Below are 13,080 nucleotides of genomic sequence, written 5' to 3' on the forward strand. Positions count from 1 at the left end.
AAGAAGGATTTAAGAGAAATTCTCAAGAACTGTTTGAGAATGAGGCCCAATGTGTTTGGGACGAATGAATGTAAAATTGAATTACGACGCTGTAACCTAAGACATATTTGGCATTAAGGAAAGCAGCCTGCTAATTTGAAAAGTGTGAATTATTGTTTTTAACCCAGTGCAGTCTACATGAAAGAGTTGAATTATTCATCTTTTCAGTTATCATTCCACTGATGATATTAAATAATTCATGTCCAACGTGTTGCTTCTTTAATACATTTATTGTTAGAACAAGAACAATGTTCACAGAGCAGCATGACAGGAGAAACATTTTGCCTTCTGATTTATTTCTTTTTTCAAGCAAGGTTAATTCTTTCTCGAGGGCGACAAGACGACAACTTCATCAGTCACCCTCAAATCAAAGCTAAATGAAAAGCAGATTACAGATTACAGCAGCTGGGTGGCTTAGAAATCCTTACTAATAGTTACCAGTACAAGTTTGACCTCAACCCAAAGAGATGGAATACAATCCAGCAGATTTCCTGAAGCTGACCCCTTTTTGCCATAAGAGAAGCATGAAGCAGCCTAACTATTATGTTCTCATCAACAGTATAACTCTATTCCGTTGAGATATTGCGGGGTGTTTCTTTCTAATTGCATTCGTAAAGCCTGTTGATGCGGAGGATGTCATTCTTGCTCATTTTCTTGGCGTGTCCGAAGTCAAGGTTAGGGTCGCACTTGGCAAGGATGGTTGGCTTCCCATTTTTGGTGAAGGCATACCTTTGGACAGACACAATTAAAAATGACGACAACCAATTTATTGTGGTTTTTATTTTGCAGAATGACTGAATGAAAGAGTTTCTGTGACCTCTTCGCCCTTTAAAGGTTGGGTAGGGGATCTTTTTCTGGAACATTTTTTTACATATTGCTTGAAATACTCTTCACACCCCCATTGCAACCAATTAATTAAAAGTTTTGACACAAATATGAAAAGTTTTAGTGGCCTCTAGAACGTACAATCTAGGAAAAACAGTATCCAATCATTGTGAACGGACCGTTCACAATGATTGGATACTGATGCCGTCTATCAAACTGCAATCTGCTCCTCCCTCCCCCTCCCCCTCCTTCCCCCTGTGCGCGTACCCTGCTCCGTGAACGAATTACGCGTCCAGAAGCTTGGCAGGAAGCTAAACTAGAGCCAGCTTGGCTAGCACCTTGCATTATTAAACGTATAGTTATCATATACTAAATACTAAATACGGCAACGATCGATGCTTGCTGTCAGAACAGCGCTCGTGCACATTCGTGCTCGTGCGCGTTCATGTACTCTAGAGGCGTGCCTTCGGGGAGAAAGTGAAGAAAAGGTTTGGGACTTTTTACCTGTGAATTTTCAAAATGCAGCTTCGCTGGACTCAAAATCCAGGTTCTCCTACCCTACCTTTAAGACTCAAATGTGGAAAACCCATCCCCACCAGTATCAGAACAAAATAACCATGTCAGGCAAAATCTCCTAAAAACTACAATAGACATCACAGAGCACCAGGCAGGACCGTGTGCATGTATGTACGAGCTCAACTACTTACTTGTGGTATTGCATGACAGAGTCGAAGTCATAGGGAGTCTTCAGGTTGTTTGTCGGCTTTTTTTCAAAAGCGAATGCTTTTCCTGTCCAGGTGTCACAACAGACAAAATATTCAGTGACAACTTTTGAAAGTGTAATGCTGTCAGAACATTGTTTGACTTTCATAACTCAAATACACTATCACAAAGTCATTCTGAAACTTTGGGTAAAACACAACTGAGCACAGGCTGTACAAATACTTCAAAATATACCATAATCGTGTATTCAGTCTTGAAATCCATAGACCTACAACTTATACAGACGGAACACTGAAACTAAACGTTTGTGCGTGAACTGACCTTCCTCAATGTTCTCTGTGAGGATCCGAACATATTCGTCTCTATCGGAGCGGACCTGCTCGTGGTTGAAGCCCAGAGCGTGAAGAACTTCATGCTGCACCGTGGAGTGGTGCACACAGCCATTTTTCTGCAAGGAGATGTGCTGTCCTCCACTTTGACGACCCAAGTAAGACCAACACCTAACAACAGCGAGAAAAAGAGTTGTTTGATATAATGTTTATAGTTTCTTGTGTTGTTTGTGAAGGGTTTCCTGCTTAAGATGCAATACCACACAACTCGTGTCATTCTTCTGCAGTTGCTAATAAAGGCTAAAATGCTTGTAGTTAGTATCTAACTTGTAATAAACCTTTTTATCCCTGTGCAGACTACTTCTTTAATACATTTATTCCATACAAAGGTAAATTTATCAGGTTTGAAGGTTTTAGTCATGAGAATATGATACGCACTGAAAGTCAAACACATTTCTAAACTCAATAAAAATTGAAACAGAAAAGATAAAAAGATAAAAATTGATTAAGCATTAATCATCTGACCACTCTTTTCATTTTAGCACAGGTGTGTGTGTGTGTTTGTGTGTGTGTTTTTACCCAGTTTGAGAGCTAATGTAGAGGTAATCACGATGATTCGAACTCCAAGGGATGAGGCGAATGCAGGTGGACTGGCTGAAGCTCTGTAGGCCTTTAATGATGACGTCGCGCTCCATCGAAGCTGAAAAGAGGTTTGATTTGTTTGAACAACTGTTTAAAAGTCCCATAGATCTTACTTGAATGACTTGTCTGGCTCATGTAAGTCAAAGTCAGGGCTGCTTACTGTAGTTAGGGGCAATGTAGTAGGGTACGTCGACGTAGCCTCCAGTTTTAGGCCACTTGCAGCCTGTGGCAGTGCATGGGTCTGCATTCCTGCTTAAAGTATCCGGTATAGCAATGTCTCCCTCCAGCATGGGTGTCCCTGTCACACAACACAAACACTAAAGTACTTCTATGAATATCAAAGATATATACATCTCTAATTTATAGATGACAAACATGTCAAACGTCTTCATTTTTTTTCCAACTTCATTTAGTCTGCCACTGTTTTCTTGTTACTTGATTTCTAATCTATAAGATGTAAGGTAACAGTGAAGAGAACACACTTTTTCACATCTTTTAAGACATCTTGAAGCAGAGAGAAGCCATGTGGCAGATGTTTGGCAATATTCCTTAGAAATTTTTTTTCAGTCAACCCAGTATATTTATAATTTGAAGCTTGTGTCTTACGTATGTCAACTTTGGGTCTTGGAATGAGTTCAGAGAAGTCCATAGATTCATCTGAGGAAAACAGGAAATAAATAATTAAGATTTAAAATATCCACATGTTGCATGTCTGACATGTGGACATCCATTACTATTCAACTCACCACTTTGATCTTCATAGACAGTCGGTGCGCTCTGCAATTGCAAAACAAAAAGGAAATGTATATATTTTTATATGAATAGTAATCACAGGACAGCACAATCATAGAGTCCATCTTACCAGGGAGACATCCATCACTGAGAGGATGAGGAGGAAGAGGAAAGCTGGGAACATGATGGCAATCCTCCGCAGCTGAACACAAGTGTTGAAGGAGAGAAGCCTAATAAAAAGAAGAGAAATTATTAATGACTTTGAGAAGTTTATCTGTTGTAGTTTGAGTCTGGATGCAGCTGATGCTCAGCTCCTCTCTGCTTATAAGCAGCTCAATCTGTGGTTGAGGTTGTCTGTTCCAGTCTGTCATCATTCCAATACTTTGTTTCTGATTGGTTGAGCTGAAAAAATGAGGAAGCAATATTTTTCAAAGGAAGAAAATGTTAAAACTGTGCAATAGTCTTAAGTGAATCCTCATTTATTCACATTTTGCTTTGTCTCGATGTCTTCAGCTATAGCTCTTTTTTAGTTTTCAGTTTGACGGATACAGATGCACGACACCAGATAGAAACATGAAAAAAGGAAACGAATATGTTTGAACACCTTCAGAATGACTCGAAATCCTAATTTCCAGCTCATACAATACAAAATCCTTTACAGAACACATTATACAGGACAAAAGATGTTCAGGATGGATCTAACACACTCAAATATCTGCACACATTGCACAGATAACACACCTGATAATTATGCACACGCTTTATGGTTTTGTGCGCCTGTCCAGAAGTTTTGGCTTGAGGTCTGTGAGGACCTATCAACATGGCTAAAGTGTAGTATTCCTGCATGCCCCACACTGTGCATACTGGGTGACTTGGACAACATCAACATGGAAATTAACTCCGCACACATGGTCCTCACAGTGCTATGTATCGCAAAGAAAACTATTCTCATGAACTGGAAAGCAAAGAGGAATCTGTGTATTAACCAGTTTAGAAATTTTCTTTTAGATTATATTAGCATGGAAACAATGTTTGCCTCCTCAAAAGATCAACTGGCTGAATTTCATTCTCTCTGGTCCCCACTGATTAGCTTTATCAGCGGTGTGTTGGTGTCCCGCCGCTCTGGGCGGTCGGTTGTGTGCTGGGGGGGGGGCTGTGTGGCTTGGGGTTTCTGGTGGTCTCTCGAGTCGTGGGGGCCGGGTTGATCATTGCTGGGGGGACTGTGTGTCTGGCCTGGTTGGCAGTTTGGGGGACTTGTGGGTGGAGCTGTCTTGCGGTGTTGGGCGTGGTCTCTTGGTGGGCATGGGAGGGTGGTCGCTGGCTCTGGGTCGGGTGGCCACGCCGCTCTGGCGTGGGGTGTAGTGCTGGGCCTGGGCCCTGGTGTCTGGGCGCTGCCTGTGCCCGGGGGGGTCTGGTTGCCCTGGGCACGCCGCCTTGAAGGTGGGTCGGTGCGGTCATGTGCCTGCAGGCTGTTCTTTGTTAGGGTGGGGTGTGGCGGTGCTTCTCCCCTGTTGGGGGCGGCTTGGGTGGGCCTGGGTGATGGTGGTTCTCAGGCCCGGGCTGTTATGACTGGAGTGATTGTGTGGTTTGTTTGTTGTTTATTTGTTTTTGTTTGTTGTGTTGTGTTTTTTTTCCGTTTGTTTTGTTTTGTTTTGTTTTGTTTTGTTTTGTTTTGTTTTGTTTTGTTTTGTTTTGTTCTTTATTTGTAGGGGCCATCTGGGGTGGGGTGGGTGCCTTTGGGTTGCCAAGCACTGAGTGGTATCTGGTGGGCGGGGCTCTTTGGGTATGTAGGCTGCCTGGAGGGCCACGCTCCCAGTTCCACAATCCACGATGTGCCCGCTGCGCCACACTCCAGCGGAGGTGGGGGATGGATGCATGTGCTGTGCAAGTGTTTGTGGGTGTGTTTTTTTTCTTTTTTTCTTTATGTATGTATGTATTTATTTATTTATTTTATTATTATTTATTTATTTATTTATTTATTTATTTTATTATTATTATTTTTTTCTCTTATATGATTTATGGGGTGACTGGGTCTGGGTCCTGCTGTCCTCTGGCCTGCTTGTGCTGTTCCTGATGGGGGGGGTGGCGTTGCTTCTCCCCGCTGCTCGCGGCCTCACCCACCTGTGGGCACGTCTTGACTCCCGGGGTGCTTGCCCACTGCGGTTGGCTGTCTGGGGTGCCTGGCCCTCTCGGGTGTTGGGCGGGGCGCTCGGGCTCGCGGGGGCCGGTTCCGGCACGCGGCCCATGTCTGGGTGGCAGGGGCCTGGCGGGGCTGGTAGGCTGCCGCCTCTGGTCGCCGGGGGGGCTCTGCCCGATGCTTGTGGGGGCTCTGTCCGGGAGCTTCCTCTGCTGTCTTCTGGGGGGATGCGTGGTTGTCCCTATGGTGGGCTTCCCGGGTTCTGTGCTCTTTGTGGGCTGTTGGTGGCCTGGGTCTGGGGGCCCTCTCGGCCTGCTTCTGATTGCTGGGGGGGGGGGGGGGGGGGGGGGGATTGTGACACTATACACTGATATTTAAGCATGCTTATTATGTGGGACCATCTATGTGTATTGCATGTTCATGCACACACACACACACTCACACTCTCACACACACTCACACACACACATTCATCAGCCCAGCAGCATGCTCACTAAGCAGTTGTTGTACTGTCCTGTGGTTTGAGGTCACCTGTGTATTATGAGATTGCTGCTGCTTGTGTTTTTTTTGTTTGTGTGTTTGTTCTCTGCTTGTCTGCTTACAGGTGCTCCCGGTGCTTCTAAGGTTGGATTCCCCACAAAAGCCGTGAATCGTCTTCAGTTTTGTTTTTACAGGTGTAGCAGCTGGTTGCCGGATTTTTCATTGTTTTTTATGTTTGTCTCTTCATGTTTCTGTTCTTTTTTTCTCTTCTTCGCTTTCCCTCTCTCTCTGTCCCCCGGTCCGGTTCGGCACTATTATCATATCATGTTAAATATTGTTACAAAAATAAATAAATAAAAATGAGGAGTTGATGGGCGTCAAGGGGAGCTTTACATTCATAAAACTTCCCTTGGTATAGCAAATGTGTTTAGCATAAACGGTATTCAGATTACAATTATGCTGCCATAATGCTGGACAGGACAAGGGAAAAAAAAAAAAAGGAAACGATAAGAAAAACCACAAGTTGACCCTGCAACACTCTTTTGTTTTCTTATCTACTTTTTTAGACATATTGAATAAATTAAAGATCGAATTAAACTCGTCATGATTGTTACATTTAAAAGGAACACCCAAATGATCATCTTTTGAATATGTTTTTGCAAAAACAGTTAATTTTGTTTTAGTTTTGTAAAACAATGATGATGATAGTGATGATAATTAATTATCTCTCGACTCAATCACTCTGGTCGTCAAAGGATTGTCTTAAGCGTAGCCTACGCCACGCTTAAGAAAATCCAGACTCTTTTCATGTGTCGTTACACGATGGTGGAATGACTTACAGAGCGCTACCAGAACATTGGCGTCCCTGTCCACCTTCAAGAAACTCTTGAAGACCCAGCTCTTCAGAGAGCATCTCCCATCCTGTACTTCTCTCTATTTCTACACTCTGTTTCTACACTGGCACCTCTGACAGAGCCTGACCAGTAGTTTTCCTTCTACATAGCTTATTGTTAGCTTTGATGTTATGGAGGAGTAAAAGTGCCAAAGTTAAATAAATAAATACATCATTAATTACATCATTTCATTATTTAAATGTGTCATTAATTAAAATGCTGATAGATTTAATGTAAAAAACATAATACATAACTATTAAATGAATTATTTCATGGTCCTTGTGTTTAAGTGCATCATTCATTTATTTTATCCGTGTCATGTCTGTGGGTTTTTGCCACGTTTTTAGTTTCTGTTTAAGTTCTTAATTTTACCATGTTTTAGTTTTTAGTTCAGTTTTTAGGTCCTAGTTTTGTTAAGTTTTCGGTTCAGGTCTTGTTTTTAGTTTTTGCCATACTATGCCACCTCAGTCTTTCTCCTGCCCTGCCACCAGCTTCACTTCCCTCACCTGTGTTTTCCCATCAGCTGCACTCACTCACCAATCACCCTCCTCAGTATTTAGTTTCCACGTTTTCCCATGCACCCTGTCCGATCCTCTCACCTTCACGCCACATCTTCATGCCAAACCAAGCTAAGTAGTAAGTCTTTTGTTTTTTTGTCAGTCATGTTTTGTTTTCACAGTCTCGTTTTCGTCATCCGGCTCAGCCGCGCTTTGTGTTAACTTTGTTTTTTGAAATAATAAATCAGTTTACTTTTTTAAGTCTGCCTCCGTGTCCTTCTACGCCTCGCACCCACCCTCCCTGACAATCTGTCAAACTTGCCCATCAAAGTCATTTGCACTGACCTTTTCTTTGGCAGAGAAAATAAAATCTTAGCAAAAAAAGATAAGTCTCTATTTCATTTCTCATCAGAGGCAACAGGAAGGGAAAAACACTTCCACGACAGTTTGGTGTAAGAAGTGGGATCCCTCGAGCAATCTCCCGGGATGGAGCACGGACAGTGACAGGCCATCGTGGATAGAAAAAGAAATTTCCAGCCTCCGAACCTAAGTTTTATTTTTGTGAGACGGGAGGGCTAACCGGAAAACGTCCCGAATCATTGCCGCTGGGCTTCCACGAACGTAGTTCAGCAAAATTCATCTGCTGAGTACTGAAATATTGACATCTAAATTAATTTCTCATGATCTCCACAGATGGCCAACTTTTTGTTACTTGTAGCTTAAACGAAGTGAGCACCTTTCTATTACTTGTAGAAATGCAGCTGACTCAGCATATTCATGCATTGGTTTTCACTGTGAGAACTGCCTCTATTTTTTTTTATACACCAATCATATTTAATTGAGTTAATGAAAGCAGAACATTTACTCTCAGAGCCATGTTTTCATATTGATGATAAGGTACAATACGTTTTGCTCCAGCACCGCATTTTCCTGTTTTACATTCACACTCAAAAACTCACTGAAGAGATAAATGCAACATTTTCCCATTAAATAACTATTTTTACGTGTCCATTAAAATAATCAATTTTCACATTTACACTGAGGTTGACATTATTTATTAACAGAAAAATAAGGATGTTAACCTATTTTCAGAACTTTCTAGCTCTGTTTATCATCTGCTTGCATACAACTGATATAGCTGGGACATATATGTACATGAAAAATATGTCTAATGTTTTTCTTTCTGCTATAATTCACATTATATTCTGAGTATAAGGTTATTGGAGCAATCTGGCTAAATGGAAATTTTACTTTTGGAAGATTGGTTAGTTATCTTTTTGTACTTTCAACTTGAAAAAATTATACAGGGCTGTCATGAAAGACTAAATAATTCATGTCCAATGCATCAATACCTCCTTTTCATCCACAGCTGTTTCCTTCATTTCAGAGGAAGCTTCTGGTTCATATACAATATGACAGACAATGTTCACAGCGCAACATGACAACAGAAACATTTTGCTTTTAGATTTATTCAGACTTTTTTTTCATGCAATATTTTTGTGCCAGACTACAATTGCTTCAGGGTGACAGGATGTTGAACAACAAGCTCATCAGTCATCCCCAAATAAAAGCACAGGAGAAGCAGGCAAATGCATTCAATCAGATTACAACAGTTTGATGGCTTACATATCCTCACTGATGGTTACCGGGACGAGTTTGGCCTCAACAGAAAGAGATGGAATACAATCGTCATCCAGCAGGTTTCCCTGCACCTGTGGTATCTGGAGGCCAACACTTTATGCCACAGAGTGCAGGTTAAAATAATCATGAAATACAATGAGAAGCATGAAGCAGCCTATTTATTATGTTCTCATCAACAGTATTACTTAATTCTGTTGAGATAATGCAGGGTGTTTCTTTCTAGCATTCGTAAAGCCTGTTGACACGGAGGATGTCATTACTGCTCATTTTCGTGGCATGTCCGAATTGAAGGTTAGGGTTGCTCTTGGCAATGATGGTTGGCTGCCCATTTTTGGAGAAGGCATCACTTTAAAAAGACACAATAAAACATTAGTGTAGTTTTTCTTTTGCAGAATGACTCGTTTCTATGACCTCCTTGCTCCTCCAGACTCAGATGTGGAATACCTTCTATAATACTACCAACATTTCATATCAGGTCCTATCTTTCTTCCCTATCATACACATAACGGAGCACCAGGCAGTTAGGACATCAGAAAAGAGTGTCAACCCATTGTTTATTTTCACATGCATGCATACTTTCACAAAAACTCACTTGCTGTATTCCATGATCGAGTTGAAGTCGTAGGGAGTCTGCAAGTTGTTTGTTTGCTTTATATAAAAATTTCCCTCTTGTCCTGTCCAGGTATCAAGAACAGACAAGTTTTCAGTGACAGTTCTGGAACGATGGCTCATCAGTTCAAATGCAGACAGCTCTACAGTCCAAAACATGCTGTCAGAATATTTGTGGCTAAAATACACTATTTCAAAGTTATTTTGAAACTTTGGTACACACTTCTGTGTACAGATTGTATACTTATACGTATTCCTTTTATCCTCATAACTCATAGAAATACCTCTAAACAGAGAGCTTTTTTGTGTAAACTGACCTGGCTCAATGTTCTGGGTGAGGATCCATACATAGCTGTCTCTATCAGAGCGGACCTGCTCGTGGTTGAAGCCCAAAGCGTGAAACACCTCATGCTGCACTGTGGAGTGGTGCAAACAACCTCTTTTCTGCAGAGAGATCATCTGTCCACCAGATTGCTTACCAATGTAGGACCAACACCTGACATGCACACAGTGAAAGAATGAGCAGGCATTGTTGATGGTAACGTTTTTAGTTCCTTGTGTTAATTAGGTGAATTTTGAAGTTAGCTGGTCAAACAGAAGGGTTTCCTGCTTAAGATGCAATATCACACAACTCATGTCATTCATCTGCAGCTGCTAATAAAGGCTAAAATGCTTCTAGTTAGTATCTAACTGGTAATAAAACTGATGAAAATTATTTGTATCCCTGTACAGACTGCTTCTTTACTACATTCCAAACAAGTATTTCCAAACAAAGGTATCTTTATCAAGTTGATGCTGCATTTATCTGACTTTCGTTATGAGAATGTATGAGAAACACAAATATTCAAACACACTGCTTAACTAAACGATGACAAGAGTACCTACATCCTTTATTTCATGTAGGAGCAGTAATACTACAAAAAATACATTCACTACATCCACTAAAAAGGTCTTTAAACATTCATTATTTGTTCAGTGAGGATGTTTCAGTTGTGTGTATATTCATCTTAGCACAGGTGTGTGTGTTTTTACCCATTTTCAGAGAAGAAATGGATGTAATTAGGATCACTCGATTTCCGAGGGGTAAAGCGAATGCAGGTACGCTGGCTGATGTCCTGCAGGGCATTAGTGATGATGGTGCGCTCCATCGAATCTACAGAGAAGTTTAACAATTGTTTAAAAGCCTAAAGCCATAACTAATAAAGCAAAGCTAGTGGTGACTTGTCTGGTTTATATAAGGCAAAGTCAGGGCGGCTTACTGTACTCAGTGCCGATGAAATAGGGTACATAGACGTAGCCTCCGGTTTTAGGCCACTTGCAGCCTGTGGCAGTGCATGGGTCTGCATTCCTGATTGAAGCATCCGGTATAGCAACGTCTCCCTCCAGCATGGGTGTCTCTGTCACACAACAAAAGCACTTCTATGAATATTCCAACCAGTGTAATGGGAAATTAATACATGCATTGTCTTAGCTCTTTATATGGGAGAGTTTTACATGTTTCTTATGAAAGAGTTTCATGACCTTCAATTATTGTCTCGACTCAACTAAGAACACTGTGCGAGCAAAGCAACGGGCTTATAGCAACACTGTGTTGTCTAGCCCATTTGTATAAAGACTCCTTGTAGCTATAGCCCTTGGTCTCTAGCTCTGCAGACTGCTATGCTTTCTGTATGACTGACAGACCTTTCTTGCAAGAAATAGATAGACAGATAAAAAGATAACTTAGTTGTTCTTCTCTTATTAAGAACATTTTCACAACACCACGAATTATAAAGATATATACATCTTTAATTTTTAGATGACAAACATGTCTACCACTTTTTTTCAAACTTCATTTAGTCTGCCACTTTTTTTTGTTACTTGATTTCTAATCTATAAGATGTAAGATAACAGTGAAAAGAATAAACTTTTTCACATCTTTTAAGACATCTTGTCAAACATAGCAGATTTGACATCAAGCAAAGAGAAGCCACATGACAGATGTTTGGTAGTATTCCTTTGAAAATCTTGAAAAATTGTCTTTATTTTGTGAAAATATTGTATTACATATGTCACCTTTGGGTCTTGGGAGGATTTCAGAGAAGTCCATAGATTCATCTGAGGAAAACAGGAAATAAATAATTAAGGTTTAAAATATCCACATGTTGCATGTCTGACATGTGGACATCCTTTACTATTCAACTCACCACTTTGATCTTCATGGACAGTCGGTGCGCTCTGCAATTGCAAAAAAGATTAATGAAAGCAATTCTGCTTAATAATGTATTTTAGCAGACGTTTCTTTTACTATCGACTGAATAACTGATAAGACCACATATTTCATTTAACTAATCTTAAATCTCATACTGTTGAAGTAAGTAAGCTAAAATTTCTATCAAGCTTGTAAGTTTTGTTTTTTCAATGCGCATGTATCAACCAGATTTTGTGAGAACTGCATAGTAATCATAGGAAAGCACTTAGTCTCCATCACAATCACAGAGTTCAGAGTCCATCTTACCAGAGAGACATCCATCACTGAGAGGATGAGGAGGAAGAGGAAAGCTGGGAACATGATGGCAATCCTCCACAGCTGCCTAATAAAAAGAAGAGAAATTTTTAATGACTTTGAGAAGTTTATCTGTTGTAGTTTGAGTCTGGATGCAGATGATGGTCAGATACTCTGTTTATAAGCAGCTCAACCTGTGGTTGAGGTTGTCTGTTCCTGTCTGTCATCATTCCAATACTTTGTTTCTGATTGGTTGGTTTTAAAAACCGAAGTGGCAATAATTTTAAAAGAAGGAAACTGCAGAACTGTATAGAGGAAGTCTTTAGCCACTTCTTATTTATTAATATTTTGCTTCCAAGGAGCCAGACGTTATTTTGTAATCTTTTAAAGTTGTCTTGCAACAATTCTACAGGTTTTCTGAAGGAGTTATTTTGTTTGTTCATGTTAAGCTACTTTGGTGTATTGTGGATGGTCGCCCTCAAACAATCCGACATGTAGATGGTACAGGAAGAACTCTGCTGACACAGACTTGGTCGAACACAGAAACCTTTTATTGTCAACCAGGACCATATCAGAATTACAGAATGATGCGTCCAGTCTGGAGAGATCTTCAAAGCCCAAATGTCCGTGCAATCTCTGTGTCATTGTGGGTGTTTCTTCCTTTAAGTAAGGTAAAACCTTTCCCTATTTGGTGACCCTGAAGGTGATGCGCGCCCCCGTCCACAGGCACATAGTCAGAGGATAAGGTATACAAATCTGGTGAGCCTCTCCTGGATGCACTAATGGGGAGTGTGTTATTCTCAAAATGTTTTATGTTCGACTATATGAACTTCCTATCTTGAGACGCCCTGTTTCCTGCACTCCTTCGCACAGCTGGTAAGTATCAGACACTACATATTTCTCCCCTTAAATGAAATGATATTCCAAATATATGTCATAGCAAGTGATTGAACCCTATCTGTGGACCTGGCCCAACAAAAGCCTCATTGTTTGACATCATCTATAGCTAAACATCCTAATTGTATATAAATCCTCAATTTCAGAGTCA

The 13,080-nt window shown here is 40.8% G+C and overlaps 2 protein-coding genes across 2 annotated transcripts; both read right to left on the reverse strand.

The window, feature by feature from the left end:
• Positions 1–250: 250 nt before the first annotated feature.
• Positions 251–3,626, reverse strand: LOC142381379 (low choriolytic enzyme-like). Its single transcript, XM_075466918.1, has 8 exons — positions 3,421–3,626; positions 3,305–3,335; positions 3,165–3,215; positions 2,719–2,856; positions 2,496–2,616; positions 1,909–2,087; positions 1,572–1,653; positions 251–768 (listed from the first exon to the last, which is right to left on the reverse strand). Exons 1-8 carry the CDS (start codon positions 3,472–3,474, stop codon positions 639–641), a joined length of 786 nt encoding a protein of 261 aa, XP_075323033.1. The 5' UTR covers positions 3,475–3,626; the 3' UTR covers positions 251–638.
• Positions 3,627–8,748: 5,122 nt separating this feature from the next.
• LOC142381395 (high choriolytic enzyme 1-like) lies at positions 8,749–12,202 on the reverse strand. Its single transcript, XM_075466919.1, has 8 exons — positions 12,045–12,202; positions 11,734–11,764; positions 11,603–11,644; positions 10,807–10,944; positions 10,580–10,700; positions 9,865–10,043; positions 9,531–9,612; positions 8,749–9,284 (listed from the first exon to the last, which is right to left on the reverse strand). The coding sequence occupies exons 1-8, from the start codon at positions 12,096–12,098 to the stop codon at positions 9,158–9,160; spliced, it is 774 nt and encodes a 257-aa protein (XP_075323034.1). The 5' UTR covers positions 12,099–12,202; the 3' UTR covers positions 8,749–9,157.
• Between the last annotated feature and the right edge of the window lie 878 nt (positions 12,203–13,080).

The sequence above is a fragment of the Odontesthes bonariensis genome, chromosome 1, assembly GCF_027942865.1.
Source record: "Odontesthes bonariensis isolate fOdoBon6 chromosome 1, fOdoBon6.hap1, whole genome shotgun sequence".
NCBI lineage: Eukaryota > Metazoa > Chordata > Actinopteri > Atheriniformes > Atherinopsidae > Odontesthes > Odontesthes bonariensis.

Excerpts from the sequence above, each read along its gene's own strand:
- LOC142381379 (XM_075466918.1), bottom strand. The coding sequence starts at position 3,474 with ATGTTCCCAGCTTTCCTCTTCCTCCTCATCCTCTCAGTGATGGATGTC. Across the intron at positions 3,336-3,420 it reads CAGTGATGGATGTCTCCCTG|AGCGCACCGACTGTCTATGA; the intron begins GTAAGATGGACT and ends TTGCAATTGCAG. Across the intron at positions 2,617-2,718 it reads CTACATTGCCCCTAACTACA|CTTCGATGGAGCGCGACGTC; the intron begins GTAAGCAGCCCT and ends ACCTCTTTTCAG.
- LOC142381395 (XM_075466919.1), bottom strand. The coding sequence starts at position 12,098 with ATGTTCCCAGCTTTCCTCTTCCTCCTCATCCTCTCAGTGATGGATGTC. Across the intron at positions 11,645-11,733 it reads TGTCCATGAAGATCAAAGTG|ATGAATCTATGGACTTCTCT; the intron begins GTGAGTTGAATA and ends TGTTTTCCTCAG. Across the intron at positions 10,044-10,579 it reads CATTTCTTCTCTGAAAATGG|GTGTTGGTCCTACATTGGTA; the intron begins GTAAAAACACAC and ends TGTGCATGTCAG.